The sequence below is a fragment of the Pempheris klunzingeri genome, chromosome 3 (genome assembly GCF_042242105.1).
Source record: "Pempheris klunzingeri isolate RE-2024b chromosome 3, fPemKlu1.hap1, whole genome shotgun sequence".
NCBI classification, from domain to species: domain Eukaryota; kingdom Metazoa; phylum Chordata; class Actinopteri; order Acropomatiformes; family Pempheridae; genus Pempheris; species Pempheris klunzingeri.
Genome location: NC_092014.1, coordinates 8,686,992 through 8,704,759, shown reverse-complemented (window position 1 = coordinate 8,704,759; position 17,768 = coordinate 8,686,992). Strand labels below are relative to the sequence as shown.

The following is a 17,768-nucleotide window of genomic DNA, read 5'->3' as shown; positions in this document are numbered from 1 at the left end:
GTCTTTATCTGTCAGTGAAATAAACATTGAAACGGGGCCATCCCTGAGAGTGAAAGATTTGCATTCTTTAAATGAACCCGTGAAGGACCTTTTCATTTGATTTGCTTTATAGTTTCTATTCATTAAAAGAAAAACAGTGGGAGAGTGGGGAAGAACAGCAGTCACACAGCTCCAAAGCTCTGCTTCCTCTGAGCCGGAAATATCAGAAAATAAGAGTCAACAGGGCTGCAAGACTGCATGCAGCTAAACTACCTACATTACATGATAATCTCATCTTAAATATATTTTTTATTGATTTCCCAAGTTGACAGTAAAGAAAGAGAAGTACTTCTATCATGGCAATGGAAAATGCATGCTTCTGCTTGGCTGGCAGGAGTCGACTTAACATTAGCTCAAAAGTAGATCTGTTCGAGCAGTTTCTAAAGTTTGATTACGTTTTAAACGACCACAACATGAGCGGTGATGATACATGCTGTGAATGGTGAACAGCTAAACTAACCAACTGTTCAACCAAAAAACATTTTCAGCTTTTTTTTCAGTAGCAATTGTTATGTGCAACAATGTATTCCACGACATCCTGATAGATAAAGTAATGAATTTGGTGACAAGTTATTTTCTGTAGGGGAAACTTCAGCCAAGAAAGACCCCGAGTGCATATTTTGGCTGCTAACTCGGACCTGCTCGCAGCTTGTCAAACAGAAAAATGTGAGGAAAATCAGGCAGTTTAATCAAAACAGTGAGAATGAGGATGTCAACATGTGCAGACTTTTCCATTCCCTTAGCTGCTGATTTGATGAAGTGTATAATTCACTGTTTCACTTATATACTGACAGGCTGATGACATGACACGTATGCACAGATAAATACACTGTACAGAAAGGGGATTTATTATGGCGACACAAAGTTACAGCCTCTGCTGGGCATTCGCATGCAGCCGTGCATAAATGTTCGATAGCCTTCATCAATCTAATTTGACAGTTTAAGTAGTAATTTCCCCTATCTCTTCTCATCTTAATAGTCTTCCTGTTAAGTTCACAGCTCCAAAAGCAATCCAATCCAAAAGAGGAAAAGGTAAACTGGGCGTACATGCATCTAAAGCATCTGGCAGAGGACACCGCTCCCTGGATACGACAGCAGTCCACAGGTCTGCCATCTTAGATCTGCCTGACAGCTGAGACTGCTGCTGACAGGCGCCACCAAGGACATGCGCTGCTCTGTTAAGCACCAGCCTGCCACCTTTGAAGCAATGAGATGTGTGCTGCTGTTTGTGTGCGGAGGAGATTGACATCTTTCAGCGAAGCTGGAGGACATGCCAAGACAAAGGTCCATCAAGTAACAACAGAGCCTTCAAGTATCGTACAACCAACCACTTCCTCAGCAAGAAAAAAACCACCTCTCTGACACTCATCCAGGCCACAAAATGTGAACTTCAACAGATAAATCTTTTCATGCAATATTTTCACCACAATCAAATCCCCATCACCTGACACTAAGCATCAGCCCAGTTTTTTTTTTTTGCAGGTGTGGGGGCATTTACACGTTATGTGCTCATATAACAATTCCCTGATTGCCTCACAGCGAGGTTCGCTCCACTGTGTTTTATAAAACAAGATAAATCAAATCTAGCAGCTTCGGGTCTGTTGAACCTTTGGCAAGACTGCGCTGGAGTAACACTATCTGATGAATATGATGTTGGACATTTAAGAACTCTAAGCCAAGTCCAGGCAAATAATCCTGGATACTTTGTTTTCTGTGCTTAAAATGCCCTGTGAGTTTGAAAAATGCATGATTCACAAATAAACCTTAAAATTAAAAAAATAAGGATGCTGGACAGATTCATTAAAGCTTTGATAGAAACACCTGTTATAGTCTTGTCAGCACCATAACTGATGCACTATTTAGAGATGTGTTGGGGGTGCTGTGGGTAGAGAAAACACAAGATGCTTGAAAAGTGATGTAACGCCACTTGATTCGTCCCGCCATCGGGGAATCTGTTTGATCGCTCTAAATTGGACACAAGGTGTCTGAGGGAAAAGCATCACAGGGGAGGAGAAATTTTAACACACCTTTACCTCTGGCACAACTTGTCTATGCTGTGACCAATTCCTTTTTCCATCTTATCAATTTAAATCCTCTACATACAGTGCAAGCCGCCGGAGCTGCATTTCAAATCCCTCCTCTGAAGAAAAGGACAGATGTAGCTGCTGATCTCCGACTGTATGAGCCAATTTACCCATGTAGTCTGTGATCGTCCACCAAACTCATTGTTGATTTTCAGGGACTGCTTTTTCTGATGAATGAAAGGAGGACCAAAATCAAACGTACTATCTTTTCAGAGCATGTAGGTGCGAAGAAAAGAAAACCACATCTTCAGTCTAATGGCATCCAGCTTCAAAGGAAGAACGTTTAAAGACTATAAGGGTACCATGAGCCTCCTTTGAAGTTAAAAGATTTATGTGAAAGATTAAAGGCGCACCAAGGTCAAACAAATCACTTTTAAAAGGAAGGTTATGTAGTAGATATTTTCCTAACATTTTGGCTAATAAGAGGGACAAGAGGACAAGAGGAATGGATATTGGTACATGGAATGGGAGCCTCAAGAGACATTCAAGGGGCCATCGCAAATCTGTGTAACCCCTCGCAATCACTGATAACCACTTTACAGGCCTGCATCTCACAAAGAGACAGACAGCGAGAAAAACGCCCGCAATCAAGTCCTCAAACACGCTGGCAAAGACAATAAAGAATGTTGACAGTTGAGAGGAAAAACAAATGCAGGTACTGGTAATCCCATTGTATTTTTACTTTACAGTTCTACTGGCATCGACAGCCACTTCACCCGAAATGGTCGACTAGGCTTAATTGGCCATTCCTCTCAAGTGAGGGATTCTCTCTCTGGTGTTTAGAGCTAAGGAAGCAAAGAGATGAAATCCACAGCGGGGATGTGCTCTGAATACAGCACCCAAACAGAAACGGATTTAGGCTCATCTCTTCGTCACGACTAATGTAAACAAACAATTCTGAGTCGGATTAACGTTGTAGAAACCACAGACAATATACTGCATGTCTGTGATGCAACTCTGAATGCAGGGTGGTTTCATGAGAAGCAAGCTGAGCCTGCTGGTGTTGTGACTCATCGCAGACTTCCGCCACCGCAGCTGTAACAACCTGTCATCCAGATATAAGTCTTTGGGTGAAGGAGGGCCAAATTGTGCTCCATGCCTATCGAATGACCTTGGCGAGATCTGTTCAGATCAGCAAATGCTGTGACCGATATGTGTGTAATTACTTGTTGGCTGAGCACCAACTTTTACTATGTGTTACACTGAGTCTTTGCAGCAATAATAAAAAGCAAGCTCTCTGGTCCACTGTGTCCAAAAGGAAGTCAACTTACTGCAATGTGATCATGCAGAATATACGTTTCTGTACGAGCTATTCTTTGGAGGTTGTTTTTATTTTTTGTGATATGGAAAGGCAAGTTCACAGCCCAACCGTATCCCATTTATTTGCCAACTAAAAGTGAAAGGAAAAGAGAAATATGCAATTACAGATTCCAACACCAACGCATGAAAGCACTGTGACTTACAACAATCTCTGAACCTCTCTCCAACTCCACAGCACAACCACTGCCTTTCGTTTTAATAAACAGCGTAAAGCTGCAGCACAAGGCCTGTGAGGCTGTACCAGCTTCAGCAATGAATACTAACACGGCTTGCGGACATGTGCTGTGTAACAAGTCTGCAAAATGGCCAAATGTAAGGGAAGGGCATAGAGTGAGATAGTCTTTCCAGGATGTTTTTACACAACAGGGCAAATGTTACTAATCATTAACTATTAAGTTAGTGGGGCTGTTCACATACAGTTTGGGGTCAGAGAGGTTATGTTTTTATGTATAGCTATAGGACAGGAAGTAATTAAACCATTAAGCAATAATTTAGATGACCGTATCCTTCACTTCCCCATCAACAAGCCTGAAAAATTAATGAAGTTGCTTTAGCTGAGAACTTGTACTGCTTGCATCCACTGTCCACTGATGTCTGATAAAAGTGCAGAAGAAAGGGAAGCCATTAAGATCAAAGGAGAAGACAGGAAATTGAAAAGTAGTTATCCCATACCTTTCCCGTGATGGCTGACCAAACTTTCAGCGTGTTGTCGTCAGAACCGCTGACGATGCGGTTACCACAGAACTGGAGGCAGGTGATCACGTGGTCGTCATGACCTTTCAGCACCTTTAGATGGGACGCAGAAAGAGAAATGCAATGAGAAGGACATGGGGAACGAGTGGATGTGGAGTGATAAAGCAAATGGCAAGAACTGACTATGACATGTTTCTGGTTCTTTATACATCAAAGAGGAGATGAGAGCAAAATTGCTGAAGGTGTACACAACTCTTAAAGCAGAGCTGTATGCTGTGTCTGTGTGTGTAGTCTCTGCTGGTTAATATTGGGTCACAGGACTGCTAGCTCAGCAAACGACAGAGCACACTGCATATGCAAAGGAGTATGAAGAGCACAGTAACCGAATTTACATCAGCGGCGGCCTAAAACGACCCGAGGCTGTTTAAAAAGCATACAAGGCTCGTTAAGGATCAACTCTAGCATTCTGGTCTTGTTTTATGGGAAACTTTTGAACAGGAGAAAGACAAATTGGGCCCTTGGACAAGATAGTGAGATCATTCTGTGCTCCAGCTCAGTTATCATTAAACATGAGTGCTGCTGAGCATGGACCTGACCCATCACTGAACTTTCCATCAACTCCAAACCTCAGTCCTCTATTGACCCATGTTTTATGTGACTCAAAGCAATCTGATATCATATCTATAAGGTCAGCTAACCTGTGGTGAATTTAGGTTTGAAGTAAAAGCTACCTTGGGTGATTTGAGGTCCCCTCTCCTCCAGTTGGTGTCTATTCTGTGCTGCCTGATGTAGGCACTCTTCCAGGGGCTGTGGGTGAAGCCAGGCTTGACGATTTTCCTCTTCTTGGGGGGCAGAGGCTCATCGATGCCTATTAGGAGAGGAGGTGGAGGCAGATTGGACTCATGTTTTTCCCTTTTAAAAGTTTATTTCAAAAACCGGTACAGCTACATCTTAAAGCACAGCATCGACCACAGCGGTAGCCTCAGACTGCTCCCACTGGGTGACAGCATGTTGTCTGCCTCTCCGCATCTGTTACAAAGACTTAAGACTCACCTTCTTCCCTGCATTTCTCCCTCCACAGCAGGTTGTCTTCTGCCAAGATGCGCCAGTAGCGACACGTCTGGGCTGCTTGGAGGAGGTCCTTCGGTTCCAGGAATGACAGCACATACAAAGCCAGCTGTTGAAAGACAAGGACAAGGAATGTGAGAGGTGTAAATGGAAAAGGAGACTCAAAAAGGGCCCATTATTCACAGTACAAACACCTCATGGAGTACGACTTAAAGTCTGAAGTAACTAAACCACAATAACAAAAAGGAACAGCTGAGAAAACACACTTACTGAACAAACTATGTGCACAGCATTAACACCATGAATCTAACTGACAAGGGCAGACAATGGTATTACCATAGAATTCAATCAACATTTCTATTGAAGCCGAACAAAAATATACAATAGGAGCTTCATGCAGCAGGTAATAATGCCAGGACTATGTTTGTTAAGCCAAAGCCTGCATATAAAGACACAAAACATGGTATAATGAGCATAAATCTGGACCCCTGAGCAACAGGAACAAAACACACTATGGTTTGCTGTCTGTTCAAACATTCAAACAGGCATATAGTCGGACAAATCTCTCAAACACACAATATCTGTTGCAACTGCGAAACAATGTGGTGGATTAACCATTAGGTTAAGTGATTGCTCTGTATCATCATAAAAAGGGTAAGGATTATGGGTTCATTTTGCAGGATGAGGTGTAACCCACTGTGCAAATATTGTTCTTTTATTATATCGCAGTAATCCCAGATGATAATGAACCACAGCACACTGTGTGACAAATTCAAGAGTGGAGTCATGAACATCAGGATGGAGTCCAATGTCGAATGTCAAAGCCGCTCTAATAACCAGGGAGCAGGTCTCAAAGATATTTTTGACTGGTTTGTAAAGTTAAGCTTGTCTTAATTTTGCCCTTAGATCTAGTCTAATGTTGGGCTGCAACTAACGATTATTTTCGTCATGGATTAATCTACCTATTAGTTTCTTGATTAATCATTTTATCATCTATAAAATGTCAGAAACTAACGCCACATGCCTGTAATTAGTTCTCACAGCCTAAGGGGATCTATTCATATCGCTCCAGCTTCCTATTATCTAAGAGTCAAAAAAAGTCAGCCATGTTTTGGGCAAAAAAAGCCTTAATTTATCCAGAATTCATTGCAAATAAATTCTACTTAAGCGGTTTCAGGCGACAGATAAGTTTAGATCTGAAATTTGACCGACTGAGATTTAAACCAAGGTCAAAATCAGGATCTGATTTCAACCTGGATCTCAATATCTTTATACCTTCATAAAAAGTTCTGCAATGCTCCATTCCTCCAAGATTTGGAGGCGTTATGTTGTTAAATATCAAACTTTATCCCGTCGAGTTTAAATAAGACTGAGGGTCATTATGAAGGGCGGTCCTTTTTTGGTACTTAACATTCAAGAGGATTTTACAGGACGGTTCTAGGTTTATTTCAAATCACTTGCCCCAGACAAAACCCACAAACGCTGACATACCTCCATCACCTGAAAGCCCATCTAAGCCAGTGGTCACTACCGGGCTTGATGGTATTCTAAAAGTTTTTATGAATGGACGCCAAGTCAGTGATTGCTTTTTAAGCCTGACACACCATCTTCTGCAGATTCTCTTCATAGTTTCAATTTCAGCTGTATCTATAGTGCTGCCACAGGGATTGTCCTGTTAAAATGACTTGACAGTCCCACCCAATATATATCCAGCAGCTCTAACAGAGAGGAGAGATGGGACTATCAGAAGTCGTCAGAAGGAACAGGATATAAAAAAAAAAGAGAGAGACAGAAGAAAAGAGGGGCCTGTGTCTTGGTGACAACACACACAGTGCTCTCGAGTATTTGGCTTTGGAGCAAATGGTGTTGACATCTTGAAATCTTGCATCCTATTGCCTCACTCTATGCTACCCCCCCTTCATTGTAACACCTGCCAGACAGAGACAAGGTGTTAAGTATTTGATCAGCTACATCAGATACGCTGGATTGAGGCTGTTTCGTAACAATCCCTTATGTGATCTTATCATCAGTGTGGCACTTCAGATTGTTTGTGTTGTCAGTTATGATGCAGCGAAAACACAAGACACCCACTATGGATGCTGTTAAATGATGTGAAGGAAGACTGCGACAGGATATGAGCTGGAGAGGAAGCCTCGCCTCTGTCGAGTATGTTTGTTCAAAAACAATGTCTACCGCGTTTGCTCTCAGCTGCAATGTTGTGAAGTGCCAGCAGAAAGGGGGATTCGGGAACTCACCTCTTTGGGCAGCAGGGAGATGAAGTCTCGCTGAAACTGCGGCTCGATCACCTGCATCATATGCTTGACTTGTGTGGGCTCACAGCTGTCAATCAACTCATCCAGCGCCAGCAGCTTCTCTGGGCCAGTCCAGCTCTGGAACACAAAGCACAGAAGAGCCGGTTGAGTCAACTCAAGACGACATTGAGGAGGCCTGACCCTCCTGAAGATGCACCCTCTAGTTTGTCAGTCAACATTACACATTATCATTGCAACAAATGATTGCTGATGTGGAGCAACAGCTGGTGTCAATGACGAGAAGGTGTAGTAACTAGTGAGCTGCATGGGTTCTCAGCCATGTAAGATACCTTCGAGCTAAACAAATTACATTTTCTGATCACTAAAGTTTCCAGTTTACCACGGACATCCATGAGATTGTGGACAGGTATTTATTTTGCTGCTACCGACCACAAGTATTTAAAAAAACATGTTTCAGAAGCACTAGGTTCACTTGCTTTGCAAATTTAAACACAGCATCGCATTCCTACTGTAAATTCACAGTCTGTACTCTCTGTATGCTCTTTGTACTCAAGAGGTTCTCAAAATAAAAAAGTACAAATGCATCTTTGGAGGTTGGCCATCACAGGTGGTAATACACTAGTTGAACACTGTCAGCAGAATATTCATTACACCTCTAAATCTGGACCGCCACACCCAGCACAGCTGTAAACATAGAGTGTTAACTGAAAACCTAGCAGGAGGCCATTATGGTCTGATTGTGTCAGTCTGTTGTCGTCCAACTAGATGCCGTAGTGTGCTTGTGTAAGCACTTATTTTACTTTGATTGTAGCGTCTTGGAAACAAACTGCCTTTTGCAGTGTGTCTGCAACATGTTAATGGTCCCTACGTGACCTCCGCAGCAGCACAGAGTTGCTTGAGGCCCCTGCCTATTTCTAGCAGCCAACACATTAGTGGAAAAGTTGCACATGAGGAACCAGACTCCATTAACAACATTATAGCTCTTTGGGGTTATTTCTTCTGTTTGAACATTCATTTGTTTAACGCTGGCTGCTGAAAAACACTGCACTGCCGTAGTTTTTTCCTATGCGGAGCGCTGAAATCTAACAATGATTACAGACTACGAGGCAGGATGGAAAATCTGGCACACGCAAACCACCTGTAATTTGGCAGCTGAAAGCTTTAGCCAGAGGTGGTTCTGGAGGTAATCAGGGGGTTCAGAGAGCTCCTCCCTGCCATTGGGAGGACCACGCAACAGCTACTTATGTGTTACATCAATTTCCTACCATAGATTATCTGTATTTTTTGTTTAAACTGTGTCCTAAATGTTACAGGTTCACAATTTCCACCATGAGATGGACATATTTTGTTTTAACAGCTATTATCTAACCTGTAGTTTGTTATCTATTCATATATTTGCATGGCAATATTTGATATTCAATGATGAGGGCTTGTGTTATTTTAAATATTTTTTCTCAAATTTGGTACAGGAATAAACAATTGCATTTTCCCAAAGAACTTGCAAAATGTAGAATATTTGAAAAATGTAAGACTTTCATTGTTCCCTATGGGGCTGTAAACATTGCAGAATATTGTTGAATAATGTATCTCAAACTTCTGAGGAGCCAAATGTGTTTCGAGGAGTTTCCAGGATAAATTCTAGTCATTAACTGTAGTTGGTAAACTATTTCCCCCTCAGCATGTCAGGCCTACTTCTGCTTCAATTACTGGTTTCTTACAATTTACCTGCATTTCTGTCAACAATCCCTCCAGAACAGCTGTGAAACAAACCAGAAGCCTGTACTATGTAGCCAATTCAACATGTCCAGGACTTTTCATTATCTGGCTTCTATAAGCCCAACAACCGCAGCACGACAGTAGTTATCAGCTCAGTAAGTCAACCTGGGGTTTCTAGTTATGAGTGTGTCCACATATATGGGGCAGTGTGTGCAGCATAACACCATTTGCAAACATGGACAAGCGAATGCATAAATAAACAGGCCAATGATAACACAGAAATATCATTAGGGCATGTGTAGATCTAATTATAATTGCATTTGTGTATTCCATTGAATTTTGTTGCTTTGATGTATAGACCAATTTTAGCCTTATATTAGCTGCTACCTTGGCAGTGTCAAGCGGACATGGGAACAAATAAAAAATAAATTAAAAAAATTTATTCAAAGCAGATCACATCTTATAAATACAACAAGTACACATGCTTCAATCAGTTTAGATTTGATAGCATCCAACAGAATTTTTTTTTTTAATGAGAATCATCAGGGTTGTCGGCCACTGAACACTGAGCCCTCATATGAACTGTATTCTCTAAAATCTGAAGATATTTTCAGCACAGCAGACACACGAGTGCTTTATGTATTTATGCACAAGAAACAGCATCGAAACTTCATTGATTATTCAAATGTGCAGACACGCCGACGGGATCGGTCAGGATCTAATGTGATTCATTCTAAGAGAATTGATTGTTTAGTAGGTGGTGCTTTTATAGTGTTGATCCATCTATCTCAAACATAACCTGGTGTGCAGCAGCATGCCATGGCGATGTACCCTGGTACGAAGTGACCCACTGAAAACCCAGGGTTAAACCTTACCTTACCTCGCTAACCTCAAATCCTGCTTCATAGGCGTCTGGAGTTAACACCTGGGATCACAGTGCTGATACTTGAACATGCAGGGAATTCAGGCTGGCTCACTGATGCACAAGTGCTATTCTTTTGATCAGCTTATCATTTTGACGGGCTGCTGATAAAATACTTCAAACATGCATGGAAAAGAGCCTGCTGAAAAACTCCTACTTAACTTCATAAAGGCTGAATTCTTTTGCCTTCAAAAATGCTGCATGCAAAACACAGATTGCTGAACTACAAAGACACTAAAGAGACCATTCTTTTATTTTTATGCCTGTTGTAATAATTGCCTGTGTCTTGTTGTTTAGATAAAGAGCAGTAGTAAATATGTGTTATTGAACTGTATTTAAAATGATAACAAAATAAGGTGTCAAGTCAGATGTGCCTAAATGCTGGTTTTCTAAAAAGTTGGGCATTTTGGGGGCAAAAACATTTCTTGTAGGTACAGTATGTTCCTTTGTAGTTGTGCTCATTCTCTAATAGGAGCTACAGGCTTGGACTGGACTGGGGAATGTACAGAATGTAAGTTTGAGGTTTTGCTGCCTGTAGCCTTTGCTGCCAGATTAAAGACAGTCGACTGGGGCAGGTCAGGCCTGCGGACTAATATACGTAGAATAAACACTGAGGTGTTACAGGTTCGCCCAGCTACTCAAGATAATGAGTTTAAGCTCTCTTAGGTAATGAAAGCCATGGCAACCTATTATATAGGAAATCAGAGAGACCCTGTCAAAGAAAATGTGTTTAAATTACATCCTATTTCCAAAAGGCCTGAAATCATTAAGAGCTGAAGTTGAACATGAATGAAATGGATCTATTATGTTGCTCAACTATAGTATTTAGAAATTAATACAGTATTACCTTATGTCTAATAATCACTGAGGTAATTAAATCTAGATAGAATTATGAAACGTCTATTCCAAGTTTGCAAATCATGGACATAAACTGACCTTTTCAGAAAACCCACATCTGCATTACTCTCCTTGGATAATGTAGTAAAAATAAATGACCTGTTAATAAAAAGCTCAGGTTATTATTTTAAAGGATGACTGAAGTCAACATCTGTTTAACTTAATACAGACCATAAGTCTACAGTAGGAACATGATATTTTAACTGCTTTTTAGTCTGAACAGGTACGGCTAATTCCAATTCCACGCTACAATGCCTATGGTAATGTGGTGGGCCAGAACAACAAGGCACCAATTATCTCTGAGATTAAGTGAACATTGATTGGGCACAACATCTGCTTTTTGATGAGCTTTTGCTTGAGGGTTCGGAGTCGTCTATATTGGGCGGGGGGGGGACAAAGAAGAAGGAAAACTCCGCCGTGCTCACCTGAAATGTTCGGAGCCATTCTTGGAGACCCGTGGGTGGCTGAATTGAGGTGATGCGCCGTCTCTGCTGCCCCTGACCGTTGGCTGTTCTGATGTGGCCAAATGTGGTGGGTGTGGCTGGACATGGGACAATTCCTGTCGGGCTGCGATTAACAAGGAAAGAAGAAAAAAAAAAACGTATAACTGGATAATAATGAGATCTTCACAGGCAGTCTACTACAGACATTAGAGAGAGGACAAGAAGTACAATACAAAAAAGTATAAAAACATTACAGGGACATTACACACATAAAGGATACACTTAATGAGAACAATAATAAACTCATGAGAGCATTTAGTTGTTCCTGGATTCGTTTTGCTGCAAGTTTTGCAGATTTCTCCACTAATAACTCTTTAGAAAACAGACATAACACAAAAGATGGTCCCATGGTCCCTGAAGCAGCAACTTAAATATTTAAAGCTGTACTTTAAACTGAAAGCATTTTGCTTATCATTGATTTGATTTACAAAAAAAAGCCACAGCTGGAAGCATGTATATTCTACAAGGCAAAATCAAATAAAAATAAAGCTTTCTTTTTATGGTATGCTAATTTCCAGAATTAACCCCGTTATTTATTTATTCATATATTTTATTAAGGACAGTTTATAACCAAGTGAACAGGTGTGTTGGCAGAAAAATAAGGATAAATCTCTTATTTACACAGCCAAAAAGTCGTTTATATTCTTCAGGGCCAATAGCTCTAATATTCTGGCATCATTTAAATACAGCCATAGTTTACATATAATAATAACTCAATTTGCAAATGTAAGTAAAATATAAACTTCATCTATTCATCCTGGCTTCAGAACAATAAGGATGTTTTTTGCCCTCATCACACACTCTGTAGTTTCAAACTGAACGTTATCCTGTTGGTCACAAAGGGAGAGGCAAGAATGAATGACGTACAGTATCACAAAAAAAAACTAATATTGTCCCTAGAGTGCTTCCAAGATATACTGTTAACTCAGAGACTTCAAAGTATATAAAAACCCACATTTTTCTGTTCAACTCCAGACTCTCCCGTTGTGAAAACTGGTATGTAAAAAGCACCACAGAACTTCAAAGTGCCCTTATAATGTAAGGGCAGCAGGAGAAGCCATCCAGTGGGCACCCGTAATACTTCAGATTCTGCTTACTGGCAGTAAAATGGAAAGCTGGGGGTCCATTTCATTATTGATTTATTTTTAATGGGAATGGAAGCTGAGACAGACTCAGTTACATGGCAACATTTACAGCTAAGTGGCTGTGTTCAGTCTGAATTTTAATGTGGCTACATGTGAACACGTGCATTAAATATTCACGGTTAGAGAAACATCTGGGACTGCTGGCTGGATGCTACAGATACAATGTGATGTGAAGCATCATTCTGTTTGAAGACACATAGCATCTTTGTTCATATCCTTGATATTTTTTCCATATTTTATTTCATTGTAGGGTCATTTAATATGTGTATAGCACTACTAATAAGGAGATACGCCTCTTTAGAATGTAATTTCTACTGAAATCCTTTTGACCCTAAGGTGGGAAAACAGATGCTGAACACAATAGTAGAAGAAAAATAGCAGAAGGTGTGCCTAAGGGTGAAACCTAGGTTGCTTTACCTTGGATACTCTGGGCCTTTGCAGGGCTTTTTTCCTGAAGGGAAAGATCGGACCTCAGGGCCATGGTCCAACTTTCTCTTCATCTGAGAAAAAACAAAACAGGAAAGAAAAACGTTAGGAAAAGAAAACGCAGTGTATCACTGGGGGAAACTGTATTTTAAAACACAAAACAGAAACCTAATTATTACATTGTATCCTTCAGAGAAGTAAATAAAAATGTAAATGTGTGCCAAACAGCATTTGGGCGGAGGGGGCAGTTCTGGCATGTGTTAATCCATCTTTTTTTTTCTTTCCATTCTGATAACTCCCTTTAAAAAACAGACTCTAAGTCACTTTACTTTTAACTGAGACGCTGGCTCTTGCAAAGCAAATTTAAGGAAGGACATGGGTCATGGAAGTTAAAAGTTAAAAACAGGGGTGGAAGCAGAAAATTGCTTTTGCACATTACAGACGTAGTTAACAGTGTGTCTGAAATTCAACATATGAAACACCAACACCAGAGTCTTGCAACAGCTTTATGCAAATAGGAAATTAAACTTTAATGCGTAGGCTAGAGATTCAATGTGTTAACATGAGCCATAACAAAGCAGAGAGGCCTGACCTATCAGTAGATGAAGCAGCTCGACATTATGAGATTGTAGGACACAAAGCAGGTGCTTGTTAAACAATGCTGTGCTTTATTTTGATTATTATCCAGGTACATGGAGGAGCCACATGATGAGAGGTGTTCCTCGGGCAACCAGACATAATATCCAGAGTCACACATTCACACCCCAAACTTCAAGTGTGCAGCATGTTCATGCGCACAGAATAACCACAAAGCACAAAAATGTGTTCAGGGAGGGTACAGGGCACATTCTTTGGCACTGAAGGTTGATTCACACTGATACTTGCGACAGAAATACAGAGCAAGTCAGTTCTTCTATCGCTCTCTACCAACTGCATGTGCACACACCTAACCTACTGCGCAAACAAAGGAGCCTGTGTGAAGGCCTGGGCAAGCCAATTTTCTTCATCCCATGGCTGCCACTCTCCCTGGCAAGGCCTTTCACCACACATGCAAGTGATCACCATCTCACTGTCGGCCCCTCATGATTAACAAGCTAACTGAATAACTGAACACTGATTGTCTGGCCAAAATAAGATACACAATGTGACAGTCACTGGTCTTGTTTCTTGGTTAATTAGATATGTTTCGTGTTTAGGTGAAAGCTTAGCGAGATTTGATCATGGCCCTACAGCTCCAGCCTCAAACAAAGCCACTGATTCGAGAAAGAGACAAAAAGGCTGGTCTCTCAAGTCCGTCAGGATTTCACTTAAAATAAACTATATTGTAGGAGCCACCAGCAGTAATAAAAAGGGTATATTTTGACTAAAAATACATAGCAGCATGTAGCATGTTTTCACAAGGTTCTCTCACACTGCTTGTGGTGTAATACTCCATGTTTTGCACTTTCATTTGGAGTCAAAATACTTTGTCAACAGTTTGTCTACAGTTACAGTCACAACCTGTCCTGGAAAATTTGTTGCAGAAAATCCATCTGTCCTCCTGCGACTGTGGAAACTGTTAGTTAGTTGTACAGAGCAAGAACCACATTCAAAATGTAGTTCATTATAAGCAAACAATGCTTCACCGATGCATTTTTTGGTATGTTATTGTAGCACTGGTTGCTGCACAAGAAACCAGCACTGGACGTTTGACTCCATACTGTCTGGCTTCACAGTGGCGTGATTACATGTCTTCCCTCAGGATGTGTGTTTTTTGTTTATCACTATAATTTGGTGAGTGTGTGTTTGTCCTCTCAGTGTTTTTAGCCTCAGGCGCACATTTGAGCGTTGAGAACCACATGCAATATATCAAAACAATGTCAAACCAAGAAAAACAATTCAGAGAGGCTGAACGATGAGCAGGATATCAGCAAATACGCCAGTGCATTAGGTATTAAATACAGGATCCCTACCTCAGTATTTAATGTGGACTACAGAATTAATGCACGGAAACAACGGACACAAGCAAAGCCTGAGTTTATAGAGGCATGTGTACATGACTAGCACACTAACTTGCACTGCAGGTTAGGTGCCCCCTGGACATTTGGCTGTGATCTGACCATTGATTTGTGATCCTTTCCTCACAAGTCAGCTCCTGTGTGAGGTTGCAGAGAGGACCAAGGAAAGCCCCATACAAGTCCTGAGTAATTCATTATGGAAATGTGTAGAAAGGGCACTTGGAAATTTAATCTAAGTGGCAAAAAAAACATGTAAATGTAGTGCTAATGTTTTCAAATGCTAGGTGGGCATGTCGATTAAGTTCCAATTGTCTACATTTGAATTATGTCTGACAGCGTGTTTAATTGCTGAGGAAAATAAAGAGGAGTTTAAGATATTCCTCATCCAGCTCTTAAACCCTAACTGCCTTGTTCTTAACGCGGTGATCTCACTGCAATGGCAGTTCAGTAGCCAAGGAGAGCCAGGGTGTGTGTGTGTGTATGTGTAAGTGTGTGAGAGAAAAAGGGGGAGCGCTGGCTGGCTTTGAGTGTGTGCGCCTCTGTGTGTACATGTAAAAAAGAAAAAAACCCTCAAACTAAATGCGGGCGTGAAAAAAACAGCGTGTAACCAGCCTCTTCTTGTGTTTCAGCCTGGGAAAAGGTAACCAGAGAACGCAGTGTTTGTTAATCACTACTAATCAGTCCTCCCTCCTTCCTCCTGGCTTCCACTTCCTTCTCTGGCCAAAAGCACGACAGATGGATACACAGAGAGTTAATGATATTTTAAAGACAGCCATCGCTCTTACATAATGTGTTGATTCATTTCAACGGAGGCTACATCCTGCAGCATCAGTCACTTCAACAATCTTTTCTCATTTTTCAAACACTGTTTCAAGCAGCCATGAAACAGTTTCATCACGCCAATCAGCTTTGCTGGAGACGCACATACGCTTGCATCTGAGATCTTGCCATTTTCAAGAGAATTGGCGAGAAATAATAAGGACCAGAATTAAAATCAAACCAGCGGATGAGTTTGGACGCGTCTTTTAAATAAATCAGTTGTGGTGTTTCAGTTTCTGTCAGTACTATCCAAGAGTGGCATAAAAATCTTAAAGCTTTACGGTCTGACTTCAAAATCCAGATATCTCATTATGAGCAGATCCACAAAATGGATGAAGAATACAAATGAGGAACCAGTCAATTCAATAAACTATTGGCCATTGACTAAGAAAGACATTGTCACTCAATTATGAAGAATAATTGAGTGAAAGCTTCAACACTGCAGAGAAAAAGTGCACACAGCTACAAGGAAATAAAAACCCCATCGCAAGGGATTTTTTTAAAGACTAATTTTGAATGGCACCTGATTAACACGTTTGTTTACATTACGAACTCAGCACAACGGATTCCCTTTCATTCTTTTTGTCTCTACTCTCCATTTCCAACTAATAGGCAGCATCATTTTATGGCTGCCATCCAGCATAATACACCCAACATCCTTGAGGATATTCTACCTCACGCAGTCTGACACAGTGACCCATTATCTGTGGTTGAAGCCTGAGGCCAGTGCACAATGTCAGGGAATTGGCTACTCCAACAGGCAACAACAGACTGATCACATGCATGCATCTCAAGCAGTCACTTTGGTCAGTGCGAGATAACCACTGCTGCATAATGTAGAACCATGATAACCCTGCAAACTGGGGAGGTTTGGGAGGGGGAGACTGGCTGTTTTTGCTTAGTTATCTATATTAGTGAAAGTCTACATCTGTTAAATCAGAAAAAGGTAATGATATCAGGCATATATACGTGGTATTCATGTTATAAGCTCAAGCATCTATTAGGTTATGAGGGAGGGAGGACCACAGTTAATGTACAGGTGCAGGGAGCATCGAGCCAATACGGAGGTAAAATGGGATCTGATGCCATCCAGAAACGGGAAAATCAGTGTCTAACGCGGAAAAACGAACATATCCCCATCCTGAGCTTCGCAGAGTTAAATGACCATACAAGTGCCACAGCAGCAGCAGCAGCAGCAGCAGCAGCAACCCGTTTACAAACACAACGATTAGAGCGGAATCAGGTGCGGTGGCGTTTATTTACACGGCTGAAGTTAGTGTGAAGGAGAAGGATGCCAAACCGCGTCGTTTTAATGCAGCGCTAAGATAACATATAGGCCCCGGCAATTAAAGCGGCGTCTCTGGGGGTCTGCTTCGCTGCTGTTCATCCTCCGCAGTGGCCGCACAATCTGCCGGGAGAGGCGCGTCAAAGATAATGAGGGCGACAGAGCGAGTCAAACACTGAATAAATGGAGATGGAGATGTGCTGGAGGTTAATGCGGGCAGGAAATCCTACTCACTTTGTAGAAAATCATCTTTAAAGTGCCGTAGAACCCCATCCTTGTAATCCGGTGTTTTCCCCTTTCCTCTTCAGTGACAATCGGTGAAGTCCAAATCAGTGTGCGCGGTGGGGCGATAGCTCTGACAGTGTGAGGGCAGTGTACTCTCAGGTAAATCCGACGCCGTCTCTGATGTGAACATGCTCGGGCACGTCACCGGACGGGCGTGCATGCGGTAGATTCCCCCGGTAAAGGCATTTAGAGGAAAAAAAGGAAAAGAAAAAAAACAGAGAAAAAAGCTCCGCCGTGTCACGCCGACTTAAATGGGGCTCGGTCGGTGGGTGAACAATGCGATGCGACGATCCCGG

The 17,768-nt window shown here is 41.5% G+C and overlaps 1 protein-coding gene across 3 annotated transcripts in view; it reads right to left on the bottom strand.

Annotated features, from left to right (window-relative positions):
* Window positions 1-17,768, bottom strand: part of fbxw7 (F-box and WD repeat domain containing 7) — a 114,547-nt gene that overhangs the window by 9,526 nt on the left and 87,253 nt on the right. For all 3 annotated transcript variants that reach the window (XM_070856413.1, XM_070856414.1, XM_070856412.1), the window contains 6 exons: window positions 13,078-13,160; window positions 11,438-11,579; window positions 7,460-7,594; window positions 5,190-5,313; window positions 4,868-5,004; window positions 4,116-4,229 (listed from right to left, as the gene is read on the bottom strand). In XM_070856413.1, coding sequence (XP_070712514.1) covers window positions 4,116-4,229; window positions 4,868-5,004; window positions 5,190-5,313; window positions 7,460-7,594; window positions 11,438-11,579; window positions 13,078-13,160 — 735 coding nt within the window. The remainder of the gene's footprint in view (window positions 1-4,115; window positions 4,230-4,867; window positions 5,005-5,189; window positions 5,314-7,459; window positions 7,595-11,437; window positions 11,580-13,077; window positions 13,161-17,768) is intronic.